At 45.4% G+C, this 19900-nt stretch overlaps 3 protein-coding genes across 3 annotated transcripts; 1 reads left to right on the forward strand and 2 right to left on the reverse strand.

Moving 5' to 3' along the window:
• Positions 1-5695: 5695 nt before the first annotated feature.
• On the reverse strand, positions 5696-7616 carry AGABI2DRAFT_193854 (hypothetical protein). The gene is made up of 3 exons (XM_006462686.1): positions 7461-7616; positions 6402-7409; positions 5696-6345 (listed from the first exon to the last, which is right to left on the reverse strand). Exons 1-3 carry the CDS (start codon positions 7579-7581, stop codon positions 6164-6166), a joined length of 1311 nt encoding a protein of 436 aa, XP_006462749.1. The 5' UTR covers positions 7582-7616; the 3' UTR covers positions 5696-6163.
• A 4034-nt stretch (positions 7617-11650) lies between these two features.
• AGABI2DRAFT_179381 (hypothetical protein) lies at positions 11651-13733 on the reverse strand (the record flags this gene model as incomplete). Its single annotated transcript, XM_006462687.1, has 8 exons — positions 11651-11932; positions 12050-12112; positions 12183-12192; positions 12240-12305; positions 12820-12843; positions 12963-13016; positions 13558-13645; positions 13691-13733. 8 exons carry the CDS (start codon positions 13731-13733, stop codon positions 11651-11653), a joined length of 630 nt encoding a protein of 209 aa, XP_006462750.1.
• Positions 13734-17180: 3447 nt separating this feature from the next.
• AGABI2DRAFT_137408 (hypothetical protein) lies at positions 17181-18966 on the forward strand. Its single transcript, XM_006462688.1, has 6 exons — positions 17181-17438; positions 17492-17545; positions 17597-17817; positions 17874-18357; positions 18419-18573; positions 18629-18966. Exons 1-4 carry the CDS (start codon positions 17293-17295, stop codon positions 18191-18193), a joined length of 741 nt encoding a protein of 246 aa, XP_006462751.1. The 5' UTR covers positions 17181-17292; the 3' UTR covers positions 18194-18357; positions 18419-18573; positions 18629-18966.
• Positions 18967-19900: the final 934 nt, after the last annotated feature.

A 19900-nucleotide genomic window follows, 5' to 3' on the forward strand; every position in this document is an offset into this window, starting at 1 on the left:
ACAATTTTACTCATCGCATCGTCCTTCCACCGGCCAAAAAAAAAAAACTGAACGAATAAACAAACCAATCGATAGCCGGCGAGCCTTCTGAGAACCTACTCATCCGAAGCGAGAAGCATCGGGCTTTGGCTATAACGGTCAGAGCAACATCTAGGCTGGACTTAGTAGAGATAGAGAAGGAGATAACAAACGGTGTAGTGGCATGGCATCATAAACAGGTTCAGAGTTCGCTCCTGAAACGACCTGAGAAAGTAATACCCGTTTACCTGATGTCGATACGTGACTATACCTGACTTTCGCCGACAACTCTTATGAAGTTCGAATCGACTCGGCCTAGGGCGTAGGGTGGTAGTCAAACGATATCTTATCAAGTCCGTAAAAGCGATCACGACGGTCTATTTGCAAGGTGGACATTGATAGGATGGCCAATAAAGGTTTGGGGGATGCAAATCCCCGAGATAAACTGTTTGGACACCGGAGTCACCCGATATTGATACGAGCCAGTGGATTTCCGGTCCGTCTGGTTTGACGTCGGTATGGGGAGTTGATTGACGCCCATCAAACAAAACCTGAACTTCGCTGATCATGAATACTGCCATCTTTTCACGATGAAATGTTCATATTGCGGCAATATCCACGCCGCGGTCACTTAAGGGGCTTAAGAAATCACATTGAATTAGAGCCAAGCCATCGTTATTTTGTTGCTGAGATGATCAAACGTGCGCTACATCGATTGCGACTCATGTCACCGTCCTGGACCATTTTCGTTCCGTTTCCTAGTCATCCCCATCTGATTCGATAAATATTTGCCCGGATTTCCGTCGAGCATCGATAAGGAAGATCTTATGAGCCTCAGCCCCAATGAGTTATTTGACACGCCCATGAAGCACATATATTATTGCATAGGTTTGGAAGAAATTTTGATGGCACTTATTAGCGTATCTTATCGGATTATACGATTGACATATGATAAGTGATGATTGAGAAGATCAGCGTCTCCCTGTGATTATCTCTACGGTCTGTGAATTTCAAGGGTTGATCACATGTGTATGCGATAGAAGTGCTGATTCGCATACATTGTCAGAGGGTTTAAAAATTGCTGAACCCTTTGCCACCAAGACGTCCGGGAATAAAATGTCTAGTTACAGCATGCCCCTAATCCACGGTAAACCCTTGGCTGTAAGTTAGAGCTTGGAAGCGAGGCCGAGACTTAAAATACGGGTCGCCTTAACACGCGTCAAAAAGATCTGAGAGAGGTAAGTAAAATATTACGATGGCCCGATTGCCGCTACATATTACATACAAACCAGTAATCGCATGCTTTCAAATCGGCAGAAGGAAGGCCTGCTGAACGACACATGGTATTCGGTCCAAGTTCAAATGAGCTTTTGAGATGAACGTGGAAAATTCCCGGCCAACTTACTAAGTAAAAATTTGACAAGGCGGCATGATGAATGTAACAAGTGGAATGGTAACGTTCATTTTCTCTTCCCCGCCTTACCTACAAGGTCTAGTACACGTATTTGTGGGGTTGCAAACTAATCATTTTCCTCGCGGCGCTTTTACACACTTACGAAAATGTGCAAGGCTTTCATACGAACGCATGTGACCAGGCACGCATTTTCGCTTCATTGAGCCACGATCTGTGGCGTTCGATATCGTTTACCTCTATATCACCATGGCACCCGCTACAAGTCAGCGAAGCGGTTTGTCTCGTAAACGAATAACCAAATAAGACACTCACAAGTCCAATAAGGTAGTCATGGGACTCGGCAATCCCAGTTGACGCGGCGAGCTGTTTGTCTGTGTTTGTTTCCCCTATCACGAAATCTGAAAGTGTCCGGTACATGCAGCCTCTTCCTCACCCCGTTTCAAGCAATAAAATACATCTAGACCTATGTAAAAATGGTGTCGCTAGCGATTAAACCCATTGGTTTTTAAAAATTGTATCGAAATCCTCGAGTTCGATTAATTATCTCGAGGACAAATGGATGTTTTATTAATCGGATGGGTTTAAACGATAGATATCGTTTCTGCGAACAACTTTGCTCAAAAGATGAAGGCAATCGGATGAGAAATGGGCGTTCTGTGTGTACCCCATTGTAGGGCACCTCCCAGTATACTGAATCAAAGGAGAGATGGCATAATTCACAATAGTACAGGATAATCATAAAGTATTGCCATTTAAGTGTTACTCAGCGCATCAGATACTTTAAACAAAGTATCTACAACCAGCTGAGCACCATTTTCGAACCACAGCGACGCTGAAGCACCTAAATGCGTGACAGAGGCTCCGGACATCTTTTTGGTGGCGATGCGCTTAGTAAGTGTCACACTGTCATGGGCGCAATTGCCGAGTCCCAGTAGTCATATAAAGCCTCGAAGCGTACATATACATACATATACATACATGTCTTCAATTTCACCTACTTTCATCTCCGTTCACTCAGATTAGTTTTGACTGTTTGACATGTGTGTATGGGCATAAAGGAAAAATAAACTCGCGCCACTTTTTTTCCTCAGCGTTCGGGTGGTCAAAGACTCGAGATCTTCTTTGTCACGGCTAAGCACGAGCTCGTAAAATGTTCGCTTAAACATTGAGTTTAGCTTGATCAGTTGTCGGGACACATGATCGCGAATCGTCTTGGTCCACGTCAGTAAGTTGCTCGCCGTAGCCCTGAAAGCTAATTGAATGCCCCAATGTTTATTCTTTGAGTATCTCTAGCCCTTGCTTATCCTCAGTGGATGACTTCCCGCAAGCATAAGCAAGCACGGCCTAAAGAACAGCAGATTATTTCCAAAAGGAAATTGCCGAGATGCCGAAGGGAATATCTAACTTGATGAGTACACGCCTTATTATTAGAACCTTGAGTCCTTGACCTCTCTTTCTTTTTCAAGACAGCCGGATCACCACCCCAACGATCTCTCCGGTGAGAAGGCCGCAACCACATGGTTTTGTAAATCAACATTTATATTTCACGTGAGCTTTGGCGGCATTTTAGACTGGCGGGAATCGAACTCCGTCCTCTCCGTCCCAAACCGGTTCTAAACGCAGAATTTCAACAAAATTTAGGGTACTGCCCCAATTTCTGCGGGAAGTAAAGGACATTTCAGGGAGGGCGGCCTTTTGGAACAAACCTGAACCCTCGGACCTGATTCAAAATAAAATAAAATAAAATAAAATAAAATAAAATAAAGGTGGCCATGCAACGACCCCACAACGATCACGACACTTAATGCCGCCGTCCACACAAGGGGTTTCAGACCTGGTCGGGCTCGGACTTGGGCGAGAACGTAAAAATTGAACCCTTTAAGACCATTTATACCCATCGTATTGCAGATCTCAACTAGAACATTATGAACGTCCAGCTGACGTCCCGCTCTAGCACTAATGACCGAAAAGAGGGGACGTAATGGAGCATGTAATTGAATCGACTGGAATATCTTTGACCAACAGCCTTAGATCAGTGTCACCTTTTTCAGTATAATGTTGTTGATGGCTGTGATGACAGGTTATTAAAACTTAGTGCTATAATGTTCGGGTACTCATCCGAAATCCCGAACATTCAATATTCAACATTCAATGTTCATGTTCAAGAAGAATCAGAACAGAATCAGAATTGAGTGGATTGCGGCGTTGGTTCTCCTATTTTCTACGAAGATAGATAGGTAGACTTTCGGGAACTTTCTTTCTTTCATTCTTTCTTCGGAGACTTCGGGTTCTCGAACACTTTGGAGCTTTCTCTTCTTCTTACTTCCGTTGTCTCAAACTTGTTGAATGCTGTTTTTCTCACGCGGGAACTTGTACATATTGCAATGCGTGCTCCACGTGTGCGCGGGGCACCACCCCCGACAAAAATGAATGAGTGAAGGGGGAAGAGAGAGATTCCGCAAGCATTCCCCGAGTCGATCATTAATTGTGAAGGGGCTTTGGCGACTTTCAATCATGATCACATATATACTAGATAAATCCATTTTCGTGCTCACGGAAATTACAGACCCTCCGAAAGTGTTTTTCTTTAAATGTGTGGTATATACAATAACTTGGGGTTGTTCAGAATTCATTACGCTTACAGAGAATATACTTTCAATGCGACTCTTTGTCAGGCTCTATCCGGATTCCGTATAATCATCAAGGCATCAGCGAGGCTCGGCTAAGATCCTTAGTACCTGCGCCATCGTTTCAAAAAAGGAGGCAGGCTATACACCAACGACCCAGTTACACGTATTTCACAAAGAAGCCGCTATGCATATATAGTCATGCAGTGTGCACCGCACACACACTTATAAAACATACGAAGAGTCAAAATCACAATAACCGAGAACTTTAGAAAGATCGATCGAATACAAGACTCAACACGCATGCACACATGCACTTAAGCAAACAAAAAGACAAAAGTAACAAAGGTGGTTCGGGATCATGACCGACGGTTGACCGTCGACCACCGGTTGAATATTAAATCACAAAACAAGATCGCCCGTTGATTATAGAGTTAAAAATGCTGTAAAGTTCTACATACAACTCCATTAGTTATTATTAAGAAAAAGTTCAACAACACCGTGTACATGTACATGTACAGCATAGCATAATAACAGCTTCCGACTCACTACCCCAGAAAAACAAAACAAAAAGCTCCCGCAAGGGTCGAAAATTTACCTTTAACCTCAGCGTCGTCAACGCGCAAAACGAGTCGCACTTGGCAAGTCTCGGGCATCTCAGGCCTTTAAACTTCATAGAAACCTATAGAAAACCCCTCGCCGGACCTGAGAATATTTGAGAAACAACTCAATAGGAGTTCGCATTTCTCACCTATAGTATATATATATCAAAGAAAGCGAAAAAACACCGAAATTATTAAATTACAAAAAAACAAGATCGCCTGTCGAGTAGAAATTTCTGTATTGAATATTCTACTACAACTCCATATACACTGGCAAGCTTCATTCACTACCCCAGAAAAAAAAACAACAACAAAAAAGCTTCCGAAAGGGTCGCAAATTACCTTTAACCTCCTCATCAGCGCTGGCACAAAGAGTCTCACGCACGCACGCACGCATATCAGTATCAGTATATCAAAAAACAAACCCGCAAAAAACACCGAAGTAAGAATTTCCAAAGAGAAAAAAAAATTCAAAATAAAACAGAACCGCCCTAGTAGCAGGGCGAGAGAAAACTCAAAGCGGCAAACACATATCAAAAAACTTGGCTCTCGAGCCTTACTTGAACTCACTGAACATACATATATCATTGCATACTCAAAACCGTTCCGTCATCCGTAACCTAACGAATAATTTAGTACATGAGTACATAACATATATAACATACATACCCAAATCCAGTACTCCGCAATCGGAGCAAACTTTAAAATGGTAAAAGGTCCATGGTCCAACGGAGAACTTTTTGCTTTTAAAAAAAATTACGTTGGCGCATATAATACATACGATTTCGTACTTGGTGGCGTACGTGTGTTGTGTCAATCACAATAAGGGTAGCAACAACACCTCGCGTGGTTTTTATTGTCGTAAAGCAAGGGCACAGGAGCCAAGCGGAATCTCCCAGCTCAACCCTAACTTATAATTACCACTGCAGTGATAACTCGCAAACATCACACCAGAAAAGTTCATGCAAAAAAATCCGCGTTAAATTGCCATTCGTTTCAAATCCAAGAAAAAGAACACATTAAGTACCGAGAAAAAAAAAGTTCATCACTACTTAGTCACTACGTTATCCCAAAAAAAAAAAAGAATGAAAGTAAAAAACCGAAAAAGAGAATAATGTTACAAAAATACACAATTGTCGAAACCGTAATTATGGAATATAGTACACAGAGAAGAAAAAAAAAGCGATGGTACATTTTTGCGACGCATGGACCGAAGATAAGAGAAGAGAATGGTATGCTGTCCTAGGAACCAAGTCTGTACTTGGAGAGAGTGGGCCACCTGCATAGCCCAAGCGGAAAGGGGAGTATGATTTGCATTAGGGATTGTGGATGGGCACGGCGAGAGTGCAATACGACGATAAGAATAAGCAAAAAGGGTATATTAGAAAATATGCGTAGAGTTGATCGTGTGTGGATGTCGAATGCAAGTGTCGAGGTATTCAATAGGGTATGCGAATTTAGGATATGAAATGGAGAGATCGCGTCCGATGTATCAAGAGTCCTCATGAGGCTCTGACGGGAGCAGGAAAGAGGAAGAGTCTTTGTCGATGCGGCTGAACTTCGACCTCGATTTCCGAGCGAACTTGCTTGCCATCCACAATGGTTATCTGGGTACGCTTTTCCTTCTTTGTTGGGAAGGGCATCAAGTCGTACGTTTTGAGGTTATCGTATGACCATGACCTCGCTAATAGAGAAGCTCCGATAAGCAACAGAAATAAACGGGGATTAAAATATGCTCACTCTCTGGAACCGGTCGCTTGGTGGACATTGCCGGAGACTTGGGAGAATCAGACTTGGAGGAGACGGTTTCGGTGTCACCCAACTCGCTAGGAGATGAAAGAGGACTCCGATGCCGTGGTGGAATGGAGGCACTGGAGCCAGTGCGGACCTTGAGTTTGACATCGGGCACTAGAAGCTTGCCTTCGACTCCGGGAGGAAGAATAGAGCGCTCGCGTTTAGAGGCGGCGCGTTCCGACGAGGGTACTCGGCGAGGTAACGACTCGGCGTATTTGTTGATCAGTGCGGTGTTATCGGGAAGCGATGATGTAGAGGGGGCACGGAGAGGAATGGAGGCATCGCCCAGAGTCGAGCGCACCACACGCTTCTTCTTGATTTGTGGGGTAGGGGTTGGAGCGGTGAGGTTGTAAAGGCAGGCCCTCCAGGCATTGCTGCCGTCATTCCAGCCCGGGATTGTCTTGACGGGTTCGACAGGAGCACGATAGCGACCCGTCTGGGGCTTGGCGGGGGGAGAAGCCAGCTCGCGGAGATAGCGGCCAGCCATGATGAGTCCATTATCGCTGAGAGGGGCGCGGTAGGGGATCTCTTCGGTCGCGTCTGCAAAGGTGATCACGGCGGGTGGAGGAGGCGGGGGAAAGTTGTAGAGTTTCGCGATGAGGGCGACAGAGGGAGAGGCATACTCGGACTCCTGAGCGATCTGAGGCGGGGGAAGTTGCTCGAAAGCGGCCGAACTCGCGGTGGAGATGGAAGATTCGGAGGGGATGGAGGAGGAGCTGGATCGCTCGGTATCAACGGAGCCGGAGGAAGCCTGGTCGTCCAATCGCCTGCACTCTTCGGAGCAGTAGAGAGGAAGAGGGCCCTGGTCGATGATGGTGCGGTATTTGACGGGTTTTGTGCTCGCCTGAGGACTCTTGGAGGCGGACTTGATGGTGCCGTTGGGCTTCATACGGCCGGTGCCCTGAACCAGACCACCGCGAGTGCGAGCGGCTGGCTTGCGGTCCTTCTTTGTGGCTAAAAAGAAGGATTAACGAATGGGATGGATGAAAGTGGGGAAGGACTCACGAGAGGACTGGGGAGAGGTCGGGGGCGGGGCGGGAGTGGAGCGAGTCGGGAGAGGAGCGGGGACGGTGTATTTCTTGGGTTCGATGAGACGGTTGCAGCCGGGGCACCAGGGGTCGTCCATTGTGCGGGGGAGGATGGGAGAGTTTGAGGGAGAAGGAGGAGGAGCTTATAAGATGCCCCGCAAGTCACACAGCAGTCACCCCCGATCCGGTAGTCCAGCCCCTGGATCTCATCTCAGATCCCGAGCCAGCCCAGCTCGCCGCGCCCCGCTTTCCAGGCCAACCCACGTCCCGGTCACCCGATCTGCCCAAACGAGGTCCGCACTCGTACCGAGGTCCCGCGGTTGCCCTCCTCCGAAACACTCCGAGACCTCCCTCTCGGTACTTGCCGTGTCTATTTCTCCGTGGTCTCTCCGTCCCATAGCCAGAGCGAGCCACCAATTGATGATCTAGCAGCATCACAGGGTTTGACCCGCTCTTGTCGAATTCCTTACTCGACTCCACCCCCCACAGTCACTTAACATAGCTCATCTTCTTTATCTATGTTCATCCCCTTTGTCTTTCCCAGCAAGACCCTTGTCCGCTCTTTCGTCATTTCCGTCTCGCCCAGGCCCAGAATCGCGACGTCATTTGGTATTCGGCGATTCCTGATCGATATCTTTATACACAAGTGACTCCGCGACACTACTAAGCACTCCCATCAGTCAAGTCAAAACAACTTACCCGTCTCGGAACGTCGACCATCTCTAATACCACTTAATTCAAACTCAGCGACGTACTACTTACTCCCTTTCAATCAATCAACAAATCTCAAACCACTTAGAATCACTGGTTTCATCAACCAACTAGAACGAGGAGGTTAACATTCAAATTAATTAATTACCTTTCGTCATTTGGGGTCGTCTCTCACGCGCGAACGTTTTACCACGATTCAAAAACGCAAAATTGCATCGATGAGAGGAAGAGAGAAGTGTCCAATGACCGCTTAACCCTTTACAATGATGATCGTTCTCACCAATGCTTCTTTCCCCCCCTCAAAAAAAAAAAAAAAAGAAAACACACAAGCCAAGAAGAATCCCTGCCTGCCTGATGCGTCATGCATCATGCATCATGGTCCAGCGGTGGTCCCTTTTCTCCCATGTGCATGTGATTACCATCGGCTCTTCACTTGGCAAATAAAGTAACTCACCGTCGACGATGGCCACGAAAGGATCGGCTATAATCCCCTTCCGACGAACAAACCAAAAAGCTTAATCGTTGTGATTGGTCACTCAAACTGTCAACGAATTGGATTGCGGGGCGTGATTCCCCTCGTTCACCGGACTACTGTCATATAGTAGTACTTAAGTAAGTACCCCATACGCACTCCCTGGCATCATAATTGACTTAATTAACAATGAAGTGGAGTACCAGTACTTCTACGCCTTTATGTAGTCGGACCGATGAACTCTTCTAATCCACGGGCACGAGGGATGTGTGAAGAGAAATTCCTTGACGCCGTTAAAGTATCACCCATGACATGACCATGATAAGTAAGTAAATCTCCTTACGAACATATCAAACCTTCTAATAGTTCCATGATCACCGCGCACATCGTTCAATATACATACATGTGTATAGAATTAGACTTTGACGAATGACAAGTATTGAAGCCATTGGCATTCGAGATACCACTCGTCGTCGTCGTATTAGTAAGTAAGACGACTTGTCTGTCCATGTGCATGTGCATGTGCACTCATAACACTTCTTTTAATTAACGAGGATTACCGCGGGAATCGATTGTTATTCTTGCACGCGTGTCAGGCTGGTAGTAAGGAACAGAAATACTAGTTATTTTTCTTGGTTGAGATGAGGGAATAAAATAAGAAACGAAACGAAAAGAAACGAAAGAAGCAGAAGGAGGAGGGGAACACGAGAGCATTAGTAACTTGATTTAGTCTCGAAATTGCTTTGCATTTTTACTCGTTGAGACAATGCGTCATGCAGCATGTCCACCCATCTCTCACCAACCACCCCAAATTCTTGAAAGAGACCATGATCCCTCGAACATGCGATTGGACGGGGAAATGATCATGGTAATTCATCATCCTTTATAAGGAGTTCTTTACACAAATATACATACATCCTCCCATTTCTATTACCATGCACTCTCCCCAACCTGATGAACCCCACACACATATCGATCATCATCGAGAGTAAGATGTAAGTACAGAGGTATGTACTACCCCTTTTTATTATCATCAACGCGGAGTTTGAACCACCGAAACAAACTGGCACTGCACAAAGGAACGGGAGAGGAGCAAGATACAGTCATATCCGGTCATTTTAATAAAATTCCAGGGTGAAGGGTTTTTAATAGGAGTAGACAAAAAAAAAGAAGCTTTTTTCGTGAAGAGCGAGAAACGAAAAAAAAAACGAGGGTTTGCCCTCGATCGGTAATATGCTTGCATGGTAGGCGTGAATGTATATATGGGCAAAATAAACTCGAGGAAAAAGAGTCTGGGGGTGGTCAAGGGGCATAAAAAAGAAGAGAATTCTTGGAGAAAGAAGAGAACTCTCTCTTACTTGCTCGTGAAATGCGGATTCGATGGCTATTTATAGAACGAATATGAGTGGTTTGGCTGGTCATTAATTTTTTCGTGATGGAATCGATGATTCTACTCCTGTCGAAGGTGCGTTCTACCAACGTGCTACACTAGGCGAAAATAGCATATACAGTTACTTATGAAATGAACGGGAAGCAGACTCAGTCCTTGGAACTATTCAAGCGAAAATTAAGGTACATACTACCTAGTACTACCTCTTTTTGTAAATTCATTGCGGGATGTCTGAATAGTCCACATTGCCAACGCTCTACTACCCCTCTCTCTATATGAGTGGCGCGTACATTCATGATCAAGAAGCACTATGTCAAAAGCTTAACACTCATTATGTATATATACCGCGGTAATCATCGAACTAGTTAGACCTTAGTTTACTGCAATCCAAGCTCGCTTCGCCGAAGGATGACAGCCGATGAATCGAAATGTTCAACTTCTTTCAATTCATCCGACCCCGAGAAATCAGCCTTCCACCTTTAACTTGACTTCTCCTCTACTAACGAAGAGAAATCTGATGCTTGCCATGTGTTTGATTAATTCCCGGGCTGAATTACAGCTGGGCGTGCACACTGATTAATGTCGGGGCAAATTCGGTTTACAACAAGTGTTATATCACATAAACCACTCATCCACGTATTCGATAGATGCAGTAGATGATGGCTCATCGATTCATCCGAGGCTTTAACTCAATAACCCACTTAAATCGAAAACTTCGGGCATTTCCTTGATGGTGTCTTGCCCCTGAAAACAGTTCAGACGCATCTCCGTTTCATCGCCATCAATGATGTCAAGAGAGAGAGAGAGCCCGAATCATCGTCAAGGTGATTAAAGATCATCTAACTTTGACATTGCCCAGTAAAGGAGTTCCTTAAAGTTAATGATCAATGGCCGTGTAAGGTGGATCTTTTCTTTTTTAAGTAAGAGTAGTCGTCAGTCAGATAAAAATACTTTTTGGCGCATTGCCCTGGCATTGCCGCAGGCGTATTAATCTGCGCTCATGAGTGTAGAATTTTAGCGTGTGGCGTACCATCTCAGTCCCCAATAGATACCGAATTTTCCACAACGCTTCAAATATGAGCATTATTTATCAGCGCCATCATTCACCGTGTATTTTTATTGATTTCGGAGGAATTTTTCTGCCTTGAGCTGGGAAAGCTGTTGCTAATAATTGAAATGTGGCCGCGTGCCCTGTTTCCACCAGCCGAAATGTGGGCTAGTTAAAATTTCGTAAGTTCAGAAAAAGGCTTGGATACCATACACACGTGGATAAAGCATGATGATCTGATGAACCCCTCGAAAATATTGAATGGTATTTTGATCATGGGTACCATCAGCATGAGAGTTGGTCTTTGCTAAAAATAACTTTGTTGAACGAGGTTGCCCCGCACTGGAAAAAAATAGAACAGACCTGCCTTTATGTTCGATTATATCCGAGTGAACCAACCACTTTTGTGATACATATGTACTAATGTTGACTTTAATCACTGTCGGATTTTGCCTGGCACCGTCCCTGCTAGATTCTTGCTTTCACATATCTCCAACTGGTTGCTCATTGAAAGCATATCCACTGGCATAAATCTCTACCATCAAATCAGAACTCTCCAGCCGGCCCGCTCAAAAAACTCCGGGTTCGTGATAAGATGAACTGAAGGTATGTTCCGGACGTGCAGGTGAGCAGTTCTTTCTTTCCACACGACGGTGAGGCTAGCCGTATTTTCCCCGACAACAAGCTAGCAACAAGCTGCATGTCGAAAAATTGTACGTTAAATACGGCCCTGCGCCTCTTTATTTCTTTTCTTGCTTGACTCCAAATCGGAACATTCCGTTTTTTAAGGGTACGTATGATGGCGCAATGAACCGAGGGATCTTGATTCTGCAATAAGGAAGTCGGATATATAAAGGATATAATCGGTTTTAACACCCTAACTGTATTTACGACCGTCCTGGCGTTCAGTATGATGTTATGCGATTCTCGTGTTTCGACACTTACTGCTCTGTCAAAAACATATGCCGAAGTATCTGATTGACTCTTTAATTTCCCGGGCTTATAATCCTAGGATACAGAAGTGGAGTCTTTATGAGCAGGAAATAATACTAGGAGCGAGATTGTTTCATGTGCTCACTTGCTTTTGACTGGCAATGCATAATCAATGGCTCAAGTTCAAGCTTTAACTGCTTACCTGACAATGTTATTGACAAAGTTTGTATGCTTGAGAGGAGGTACAACAAAGATTCGGTTCCGTCCTCTGCGGCACGATCACTATATTCAACGCCCCTATGTTTGCGACTCTTTCACGCGACCTCTTTACCCGTGGTCTTTGATGAGTGCTAAGGGCTCCCCCATTGAAAGTAACCTGAGCCTCTTCAGGCGACGATCATCAGACATATCTCCGAGTGATGAAACACTCTATCTTATCGACGTTAACCAATCTAGCCAAGTAAGTCAAATATGGTTCACCTCGTTAGATTCTCGGCCTTTCGAAGGACGAGCACTCTTAGAGCATATACGGGCATTAGATTACCTGGGATGAGACTGCCATGTAGTCACCTGCCTGTTGAAATCCTTCGACTTCCAACCTAGTGGGCTGAGAGCGGACGAGCAACTATTACCGACACGAGTAAAACTCGACGCGAGATTATTCGTTGGTAAGCGTCAAGCTGAATCATCTGAGCGCCATATAGTATATCTAAACGAGTTCATATGAAGTCACCGGTCAACGGGGTAGACCTGACTCCTACCGCGGACAATTCATACTGTACCTTTCGCGCCAGTAAATCGATGACCTGTGGAATAACGAGCAAAGCAGCAGAGGATGCCTTGTTAGTAGCTCGTGTATAAATAGACGTCTGAATCGCTTAATATGCGGACGGAGAGGAATAGACAACACAAATTGAAAGCTGACCTGCATCCGACGGACTCCCGTTTTGGTTCTGATCTGACCGTCCGCTTATAAGATCTATGAATGAAGGCAAATACACAGTAAATACACACCTGAAGGGCATCACCAAGGCGATGAGGTATCACGGTTAAGCAAAAATCCACTGTCGCAGGCAGTCTCAATCATCACGAACTGGTTTGGATCTACCCCACAATCAGGTTCAACATGACAGCCTGCGATGCTTCTTAAAACAGTATACTTCCCCAACCTGAAGTTTAATCATGATGGCTGCGAAGTCCATTAAGGCTGAATCCCATCGAAAAAGTATTTGTATGCTCTCTCGTCTAACCAACTCTACTCAAGTCGGAGACGAAGGTGGGTGGGTTAACTGTGACACGAGATTCGCCTTCGACAGATATTTGTATGGCTATGTTTTTTTTATGGAATCAAGTACTTGCTGCGATCCCCAGAGAGTGGAAGATTTTTGTGATGTGAAGTTGTAAGTGACCTCGAATCTCCGGCGACCAGTAAGTTATTAGCGGCGGCGGCTCGGCTTTTGCCGAGTTGGTGACCGTGGAGCACACTATACTACTAAACATAACTAACCACTACTACTTACCTCCGAATACCTCGACGCATTACGCTGAAGAGCCGTTCCACCAGGGGCACATCAAGCCGCCTCGTCATTGACAGATAGCCGCATCTATCTACGATTTTGAAAGGTTTGCAGCCTGAGATTGGCTATTACGCACGGCGACCTTGTTGGGCTCGTGAGAGACCGAATTCGAATGCCATGATTGAAAGCAAACCTTCAGATTGGCTAGTTCATCCGGAAGTCACCTAAGAAGATATTGCACTATGTATGGTAACGGGAACTTGAAGGGGGAAGGCCGGACTTCCATCAGCTAGTCCACAATTATTGAAAGCTATTTCGGCCAAAATGCGGTGCAATTCTGATATTTACCTTCCCACCCGCCCTAAGCTTGCGGATGTGTAACATATCGGCAATGCCCCAGAAGCTGAGTTAGTTTACTTGACTTCACTTTGAGGATGGACGACGGGGATGTAGAAGATCCCAATATATGACAGGAAACAGTGGTTGCGTTTCATGTTCAAACATATTTCCAGTACTAATCAACGCCGATGGACGAGTTCTGACTGGTCCAAACTTAGGATCACTGTATTTGGACTTTTTGCCATGGGGTTGTATCGACGTACTCGTACTGTATGATATATGGACAATGTGCTAAGGTACGCTCTTTCTCAGTTCGAGCCTCTCACACCCAGGCGCTCCGCGGAATTGCTTGAGAGCTGTCACAGGTGCCATACAACTCAACTTCTACGTGTAGCTAATACGGTAACTTAATCAAAAAGTGTATTGACATAATCACGAAAACTTGCAAGTCAACAAGTCGGTAGTGTATCGGCCGGAAGTGACTTATCACAAAAGCCGCAATGTCGAAGACTAGAATTCACTCATTCAAAGGCATTTAATGGCGCCTGACACATTTTTTCAAAGTATTCGACTCGAAGTGAACTCACATCCGATGATGAGCACTGGCTAATCGGGCGCCTGTTTACCTGGTATAGATATCACAACTATAAGCCCAGCTTGATCCCCGTCCATCAATGGAGCAGGAAAAAGCGATCTACTCGTGGGTAGGGTGGGTACATATGTATCTATCTGAGGATATCATTGCATGCCATTCGGAACACTGCGATGTCAGATAGAGCTTGCGTGAAGGGAACGGAACGGCCATCTGCGAAGCCATCAACAAGTCGCATGACAGTCTCATTGAAATTTGTTAGTCCATCTTATATTCGTCTTCACATTTACTTATGTGTTCTGTCAAAATGCCGAAACCATTATGCCTTATCAAGTAATCGATATTGGTGAGTCTTCTGTTACATTCGCCCGCATAATGAATACTGTACACCGGGTTTAAGGGATGGATAGTCGTCGTGCTGCTCTGCGGTCTAAGTCTTGCAAGCTAATTATTAACTGAAGCCGCTGAAGCGGTCAGCCGATCCCGTCGCGTTCAATCAGATGATCTTGGATGTCGTCCACTTTGCGTGTTTTAAGCTGTCTCGAGGCGAATGTCTCTCCAAATCTAGTCTCCTCTTTAACACCCAGATGACCCTAATAGGGCCGAGCTCGAGTTTTCTGGATTCCGGAATTTTCCATGCGCTGACTGGCACTGAGCTCTACTAGAGGCTGGCAGCTTGACAACACGATGGCAGTCTGTTCTCCGTGCCTGTAATCATTTGGGCCTTTTTACCTTTTCTGTCGCCTTCGGTTTATCATCACGCTTTCTGAAAAAGATATGGTAACTGAATTCTTACATTGAAAACCTTTGGTGGCCGATCTATTATCGGTTTCGCAGCACTCGGCGAAAGAGCGTCTGAACCTGTCTGAACTTGTGCCCATTTTTTTTTCTCACTATGACCCTGCGCCGGCGGGAAATGATATACCTTTACTACCGTATCATGCCGCAGGCCCATCAAGATATGACACCGGCGAGTTTTGAATTCTACATGTACTTTTTTGGTCCTGCTTATGAGAGTCTACAGGTCTATGACTTTGATATATGAAATGTTTGAATGCCGTTTCAACAGACGATATAGCTGTACATGTGGGATGGGGATCCGCATTCTGGTGGTGGTCCACATTCTCTGCGATACATATTTCGCATCTTGAAGGTCAAGGATCGGTTTACGACCTCGACATGCTATTCGCCAGTTTGTCTCGTGGTTATAGGCCGTATATGCAATTCTATATCGTAATCCCCTGCAATTGGACCTGCTGTGCTGCAGATTTACTTTTGCTTTTAGATCCCGCTCTGCCCGATATAAATACATTAACCAGCGCCAACTTTTTCCCGGTTCCGCATTCGTTTAAAAGCTGCTGTAATGCCGTTTAAAGGTCACTCGGATTTTATTCTCAGGAGGCGGTTTGACAATTGCGAGCGCTCCGTGTCGGTCATCGTCGTTTGTTCAGGTGACGCTTTGCCATCTTTTTTTCTCCCACCTTAGTTACATTGTCTTCAAGGTGAGTGTTTCATCATGCCCACCTTAGCAGGGTATGCATCTCAATAGGGAGCTGAATATGATGATTTTCAGGTACCTATGAGCGAGATATTCTCTAAGGTCGAGTCCCTATATGTAACACTCGTCGGATTTATTGTTGAGAATTCCCGGCAAAAGGAAAGAATGAATTGGGAGCTCCTCAACCCGGCGCTTTGGAAACCAAGGTATTCCAATGGCACGAAGTTGTTGAAAGTCATTGTCAACAAATCTCGAACCGTGCAGCGTCGGCTCTTATGCTGTACGAGCTGCCAAGTGTCTCGGGAGTAGGGCCTGAAGTACAATCAACAAGCCATTTCTAGGCGAATAACGACTCTCCTCTCTCTAGACCATGGGGATACCACTGCCTACGAGGATACCACCATTTGGATTTTAAACTTCTGCAAGGCGGCAGCACTGGCAGTACTCAGCATTACTCGAACATTGCCTATTTTATTCACATTCAACCTATACCATCATAGTCGATGGACTCAGTCCTGGTAGGGTCGCGTATAACAGGGTCGAGCGTTGAACGATCATGTACGACGCTGTTTTCCGCTGCCATTCAAGTCTGCTGTACCTCTTCGCGATTACCTTTGATGGGTTTCGTACAACGTAACATGCACTGATTGGCATACTTGTTATTCGCCAGTGAATGTCATATTTTTCGTATGTTGCTGTCGCTCCAAAACGAACCTGGCAGTCTAGCCAACGTAACTTCGTTTCATTCTTTTTGTGTACACTTCTAGAGCAGAGTTTAGATTGATATGTATGCTAAAATTTGAAGTTTTCTTCTCACGTCGGTCTAAGCACCGAGGCAGTAGCTTGTGCTAACACGAAGCTACTCAAAAGCCCCTTGCGACAACTCACGAAGTTCGATGTTACTGGTTAAACATGGCCGAGCGCGTACTAGTGATGAAGCAACTCGAATCTAAGCTAATCGATGTTTGTGCTGAGTGACAACCAAATTTAAGAAACGCTATATCAACATCATGATGCCAATAACATGTGAAAGATACGAAGATTGTGATGAATTCACCCGGTATTCAATATTCGAAAAGGTATCACCAATACCAGCTTTATGTGTGTCTGCGCACAACAGCAGTCGGTACATGGAGTTTTCCCAGGGTTGCCTCGTTCCAAGGACTCGCACAGGACGAGCGTCTAACCAAATGTGTGTCTGACTCTGGCCATGATGATGGCAGCCCCCGTAACGCGCCGCATCCTCGTTGCTTCTCACAACAAACCATTTTCAATTCGGGCAACCAACCATTCAACACGTCTTCTCACGATGGCTGTCCCACGGGATGTTCGCGAATTCATCGATGCTTATCCTGGTATCAAAGACGACTTGAAGGCCACTGAAAATCTAGGATTTTATTCCAATACCGTGCGCTGTCGTCCGGATCAAAAAACTATAGATGAAATTCACGAGCAGTAGGTTGACAATCTCCTTAACGCCACATTACCTGTGAAACACGTACAATCAGGTGGTTGGGAGACTACAGAAAATTGGAGTATAAACATGGATACATTCAATGGCTGTGAGCTTCCCGAGAATACTCCATGTTACAGGAGGACTGATACCCGATCAGCTTTCCGATACGTGAATACGGGATGAATGCTGAGTCTCAGCCCCTTCAACCTCATGAAATCAAGGCTATGAAAACAGATCCCGAAATTATTAGGAGAATCATACGGTCATACGAGTTGATACTTGATTTCTACGGGATGCGATTGATATCACGAGAGACTGGGTTACTTGGTCGATCACTCCCTCCAAGGGATTTTGTTGCACGATACAACAATCTCGTCAGTAAGTAGACTTGATCTTTTGCGACAATGGGTAACCTAACTTACACAATTTATCAGTGTCGCCACATAATTACCTCCGCATTTCGCGAATTCTGAAATGCCTCTCAGAAATGGGGCTCGAACGGCTCAATGCGGGGTTCCTGCTGCATGTACTCAATGAACAAGGCGAATTTGGCGAGCTATCCGCTCCCCGCCTCAAAGACAGCATGGATCGTTGGTGGGTAAATTGTTTGAGAAACTCTGATGAGCGGTCTTGGATCGGAGAAATTATCCGCAAAGTGAGAGAAGAAGATATCGTGTTCACCAGAGCCGACTACGAGAAAGCATTGCTAAGCAGAAAGCAAAACGGTACATTTGAAGACCACGCAGGGTCATAACTGGGGTCCGAATGGAGATTGGAAGGACATATCAGATAAGATAGGTATTAGGCGAATAGAATTTTGGGCTGGCCCTTGAATGATGTACATAGCCAGCGATTGCAGTGTCGTAATGGGACACATCATGATGTCAATACTGGAGTCCATTACTCGGGAGTCCGTTACTGTATTGGAAATGGATCAATGCGATGAAACGGAGTATAGGCCAGCGCCGGGGAAACTTACGATCTTCAAATCTTCAACCACACTTAGGATAGGCGTTTGAGGGCTTCAAATAAGGCTTGGCTGCGTTTTTGTACATAAAGCGCACTTATTGAATGTAGAAGATCTTCAATTGTCTCAAACACCTGTGATGGACCCTCGCCCAGCTTGGCATCGATCTACGAGAGAAAATGGGATTGTGGATAGGAAAACATGTATGGAGTGGCAATTTACCTTGTAGCCTTGTTGAGTGAGAACCACACCGATTGAATGGCCTTCCAGTACTTTGACGTGGGCCACAGCCTGCAGCGAAGTGGCGTTCACCACTCGGAAGCAATGGATGGCTGGGCCTTGCTCTCTCAAAGCTCTATTAAGTTCTTGAGCATAGAAAGAGGACGACATTGAACCTTTAGGGAGGAGATTGCTGAAGAACCCAAGGCCGAAGCGGTGCTTAAGTACTGGAGGAAGCATTCCACTTTTTGGAGGTGGCTTATGGAAATGTATTGCTGGGTATTCAGACACCAAATGTTACAATTTGGATGAGAATCGAACTTGAGGAAGTGGCGGACGAGGAACATCGGTTTAATTTGGGAGAGCTGATCATGTTCGTCTTTCCGAAACATCATTCTCGGGGTTTGCCGCGTCCCCGAGGGTGCTCCTACGATGGTTCCACAAGGCTACTTCAAAAGGTCTCCTCTACCAAAGCAACGCCTTGGATATTATTGTGCAGTTGCCATCCCTAATGGACAGCCCCCGCCACCATCAGCTGATGGGCAATTTCAGCTGGGGAACTATTCCAGACTCGAGGACTCCTCGGTGAAGATGACTATGAAAATACCGAGAAGCTTTTCGGGGCGGTTTAGGCGGTCCAGTCCATTCACACAGCAGACATCGCGTACGGAGGAAACCGTGGGGTTGAGGGCATTGGTTGCCAAGTTATGTTTTTCGATAACCCTCCTGGGATACATATCGCACTCGCTACCACGTTCTATTCCTTTTGGCCCCTCTAAGTTCTCATCGATTGGCTGAACAGAATTCGCGAGGCGGAAAACCATGTGGTTATTTTCTCGTGCAAAAACGAGGTGCATGAAAGAGACTTCGTGCCCCAAAGGGTCTATGTTGAAAGAGAAGTTATGTGGCGTAAGAGAGATCTACGGCGATTTCCAAATTGAGGATTGGGCGACCCGCGGAGGCACTCAAAAACTTGTTCGCAAAGCCAGCCATTGACATCCTTCTCAGAAAATTACTGTTTCACGATAGGCCGAATACCAAGAAACTGATATATTTATATTACGAAAATATCTACCTGAAGTGTCCTGTACCTTTAATCTGGCATGTCACACAAGCTTACACTGGCCCAGGATTCTGGAATATACCCTGGTGCGCGAAAATGGCCTTTTTTGACTTTCTTTTGTCCGGACCGGGCTCGATCCGGGGGGGGCCAAAAATGTCCAGATTTTGCGCAACCTTGACGGCTCGATTAAAATTCGGAGAAAAATCAGGATA

The sequence above is a fragment of the Agaricus bisporus genome (assembly GCF_000300575.1).
Source record: "Agaricus bisporus var. bisporus H97 unplaced genomic scaffold AGABI2scaffold_7, whole genome shotgun sequence".
In the NCBI taxonomy this organism is placed as follows: domain Eukaryota; kingdom Fungi; phylum Basidiomycota; class Agaricomycetes; order Agaricales; family Agaricaceae; genus Agaricus; species Agaricus bisporus.

Excerpts from the sequence above, each read along its gene's own strand:
- AGABI2DRAFT_137408 (XM_006462688.1), top strand. The coding sequence starts at position 17,293 with ATGGCTGTCCCACGGGATGTTCGCGAATTCATCGATGCTTATCCTGGT. Across the intron at positions 17,546-17,596 it reads CATGGATACATTCAATGGCT|CTTTCCGATACGTGAATACG; the intron begins GTGAGCTTCCCG and ends ATACCCGATCAG. Across the intron at positions 17,818-17,873 it reads ACGATACAACAATCTCGTCA|TGTCGCCACATAATTACCTC; the intron begins GTAAGTAGACTT and ends ACAATTTATCAG.
- AGABI2DRAFT_193854 (XM_006462686.1), bottom strand. The coding sequence starts at position 7,581 with ATGGACGACCCCTGGTGCCCCGGCTGCAACCGTCTCATCGAACCCAAG. Across the intron at positions 7,410-7,460 it reads GACCTCTCCCCAGTCCTCTC|CCACAAAGAAGGACCGCAAG; the intron begins GTGAGTCCTTCC and ends CCTTCTTTTTAG. Across the intron at positions 6,346-6,401 it reads CAAGCGACCGGTTCCAGAGA|CGAGGTCATGGTCATACGAT; the intron begins GTGAGCATATTT and ends CTTCTCTATTAG.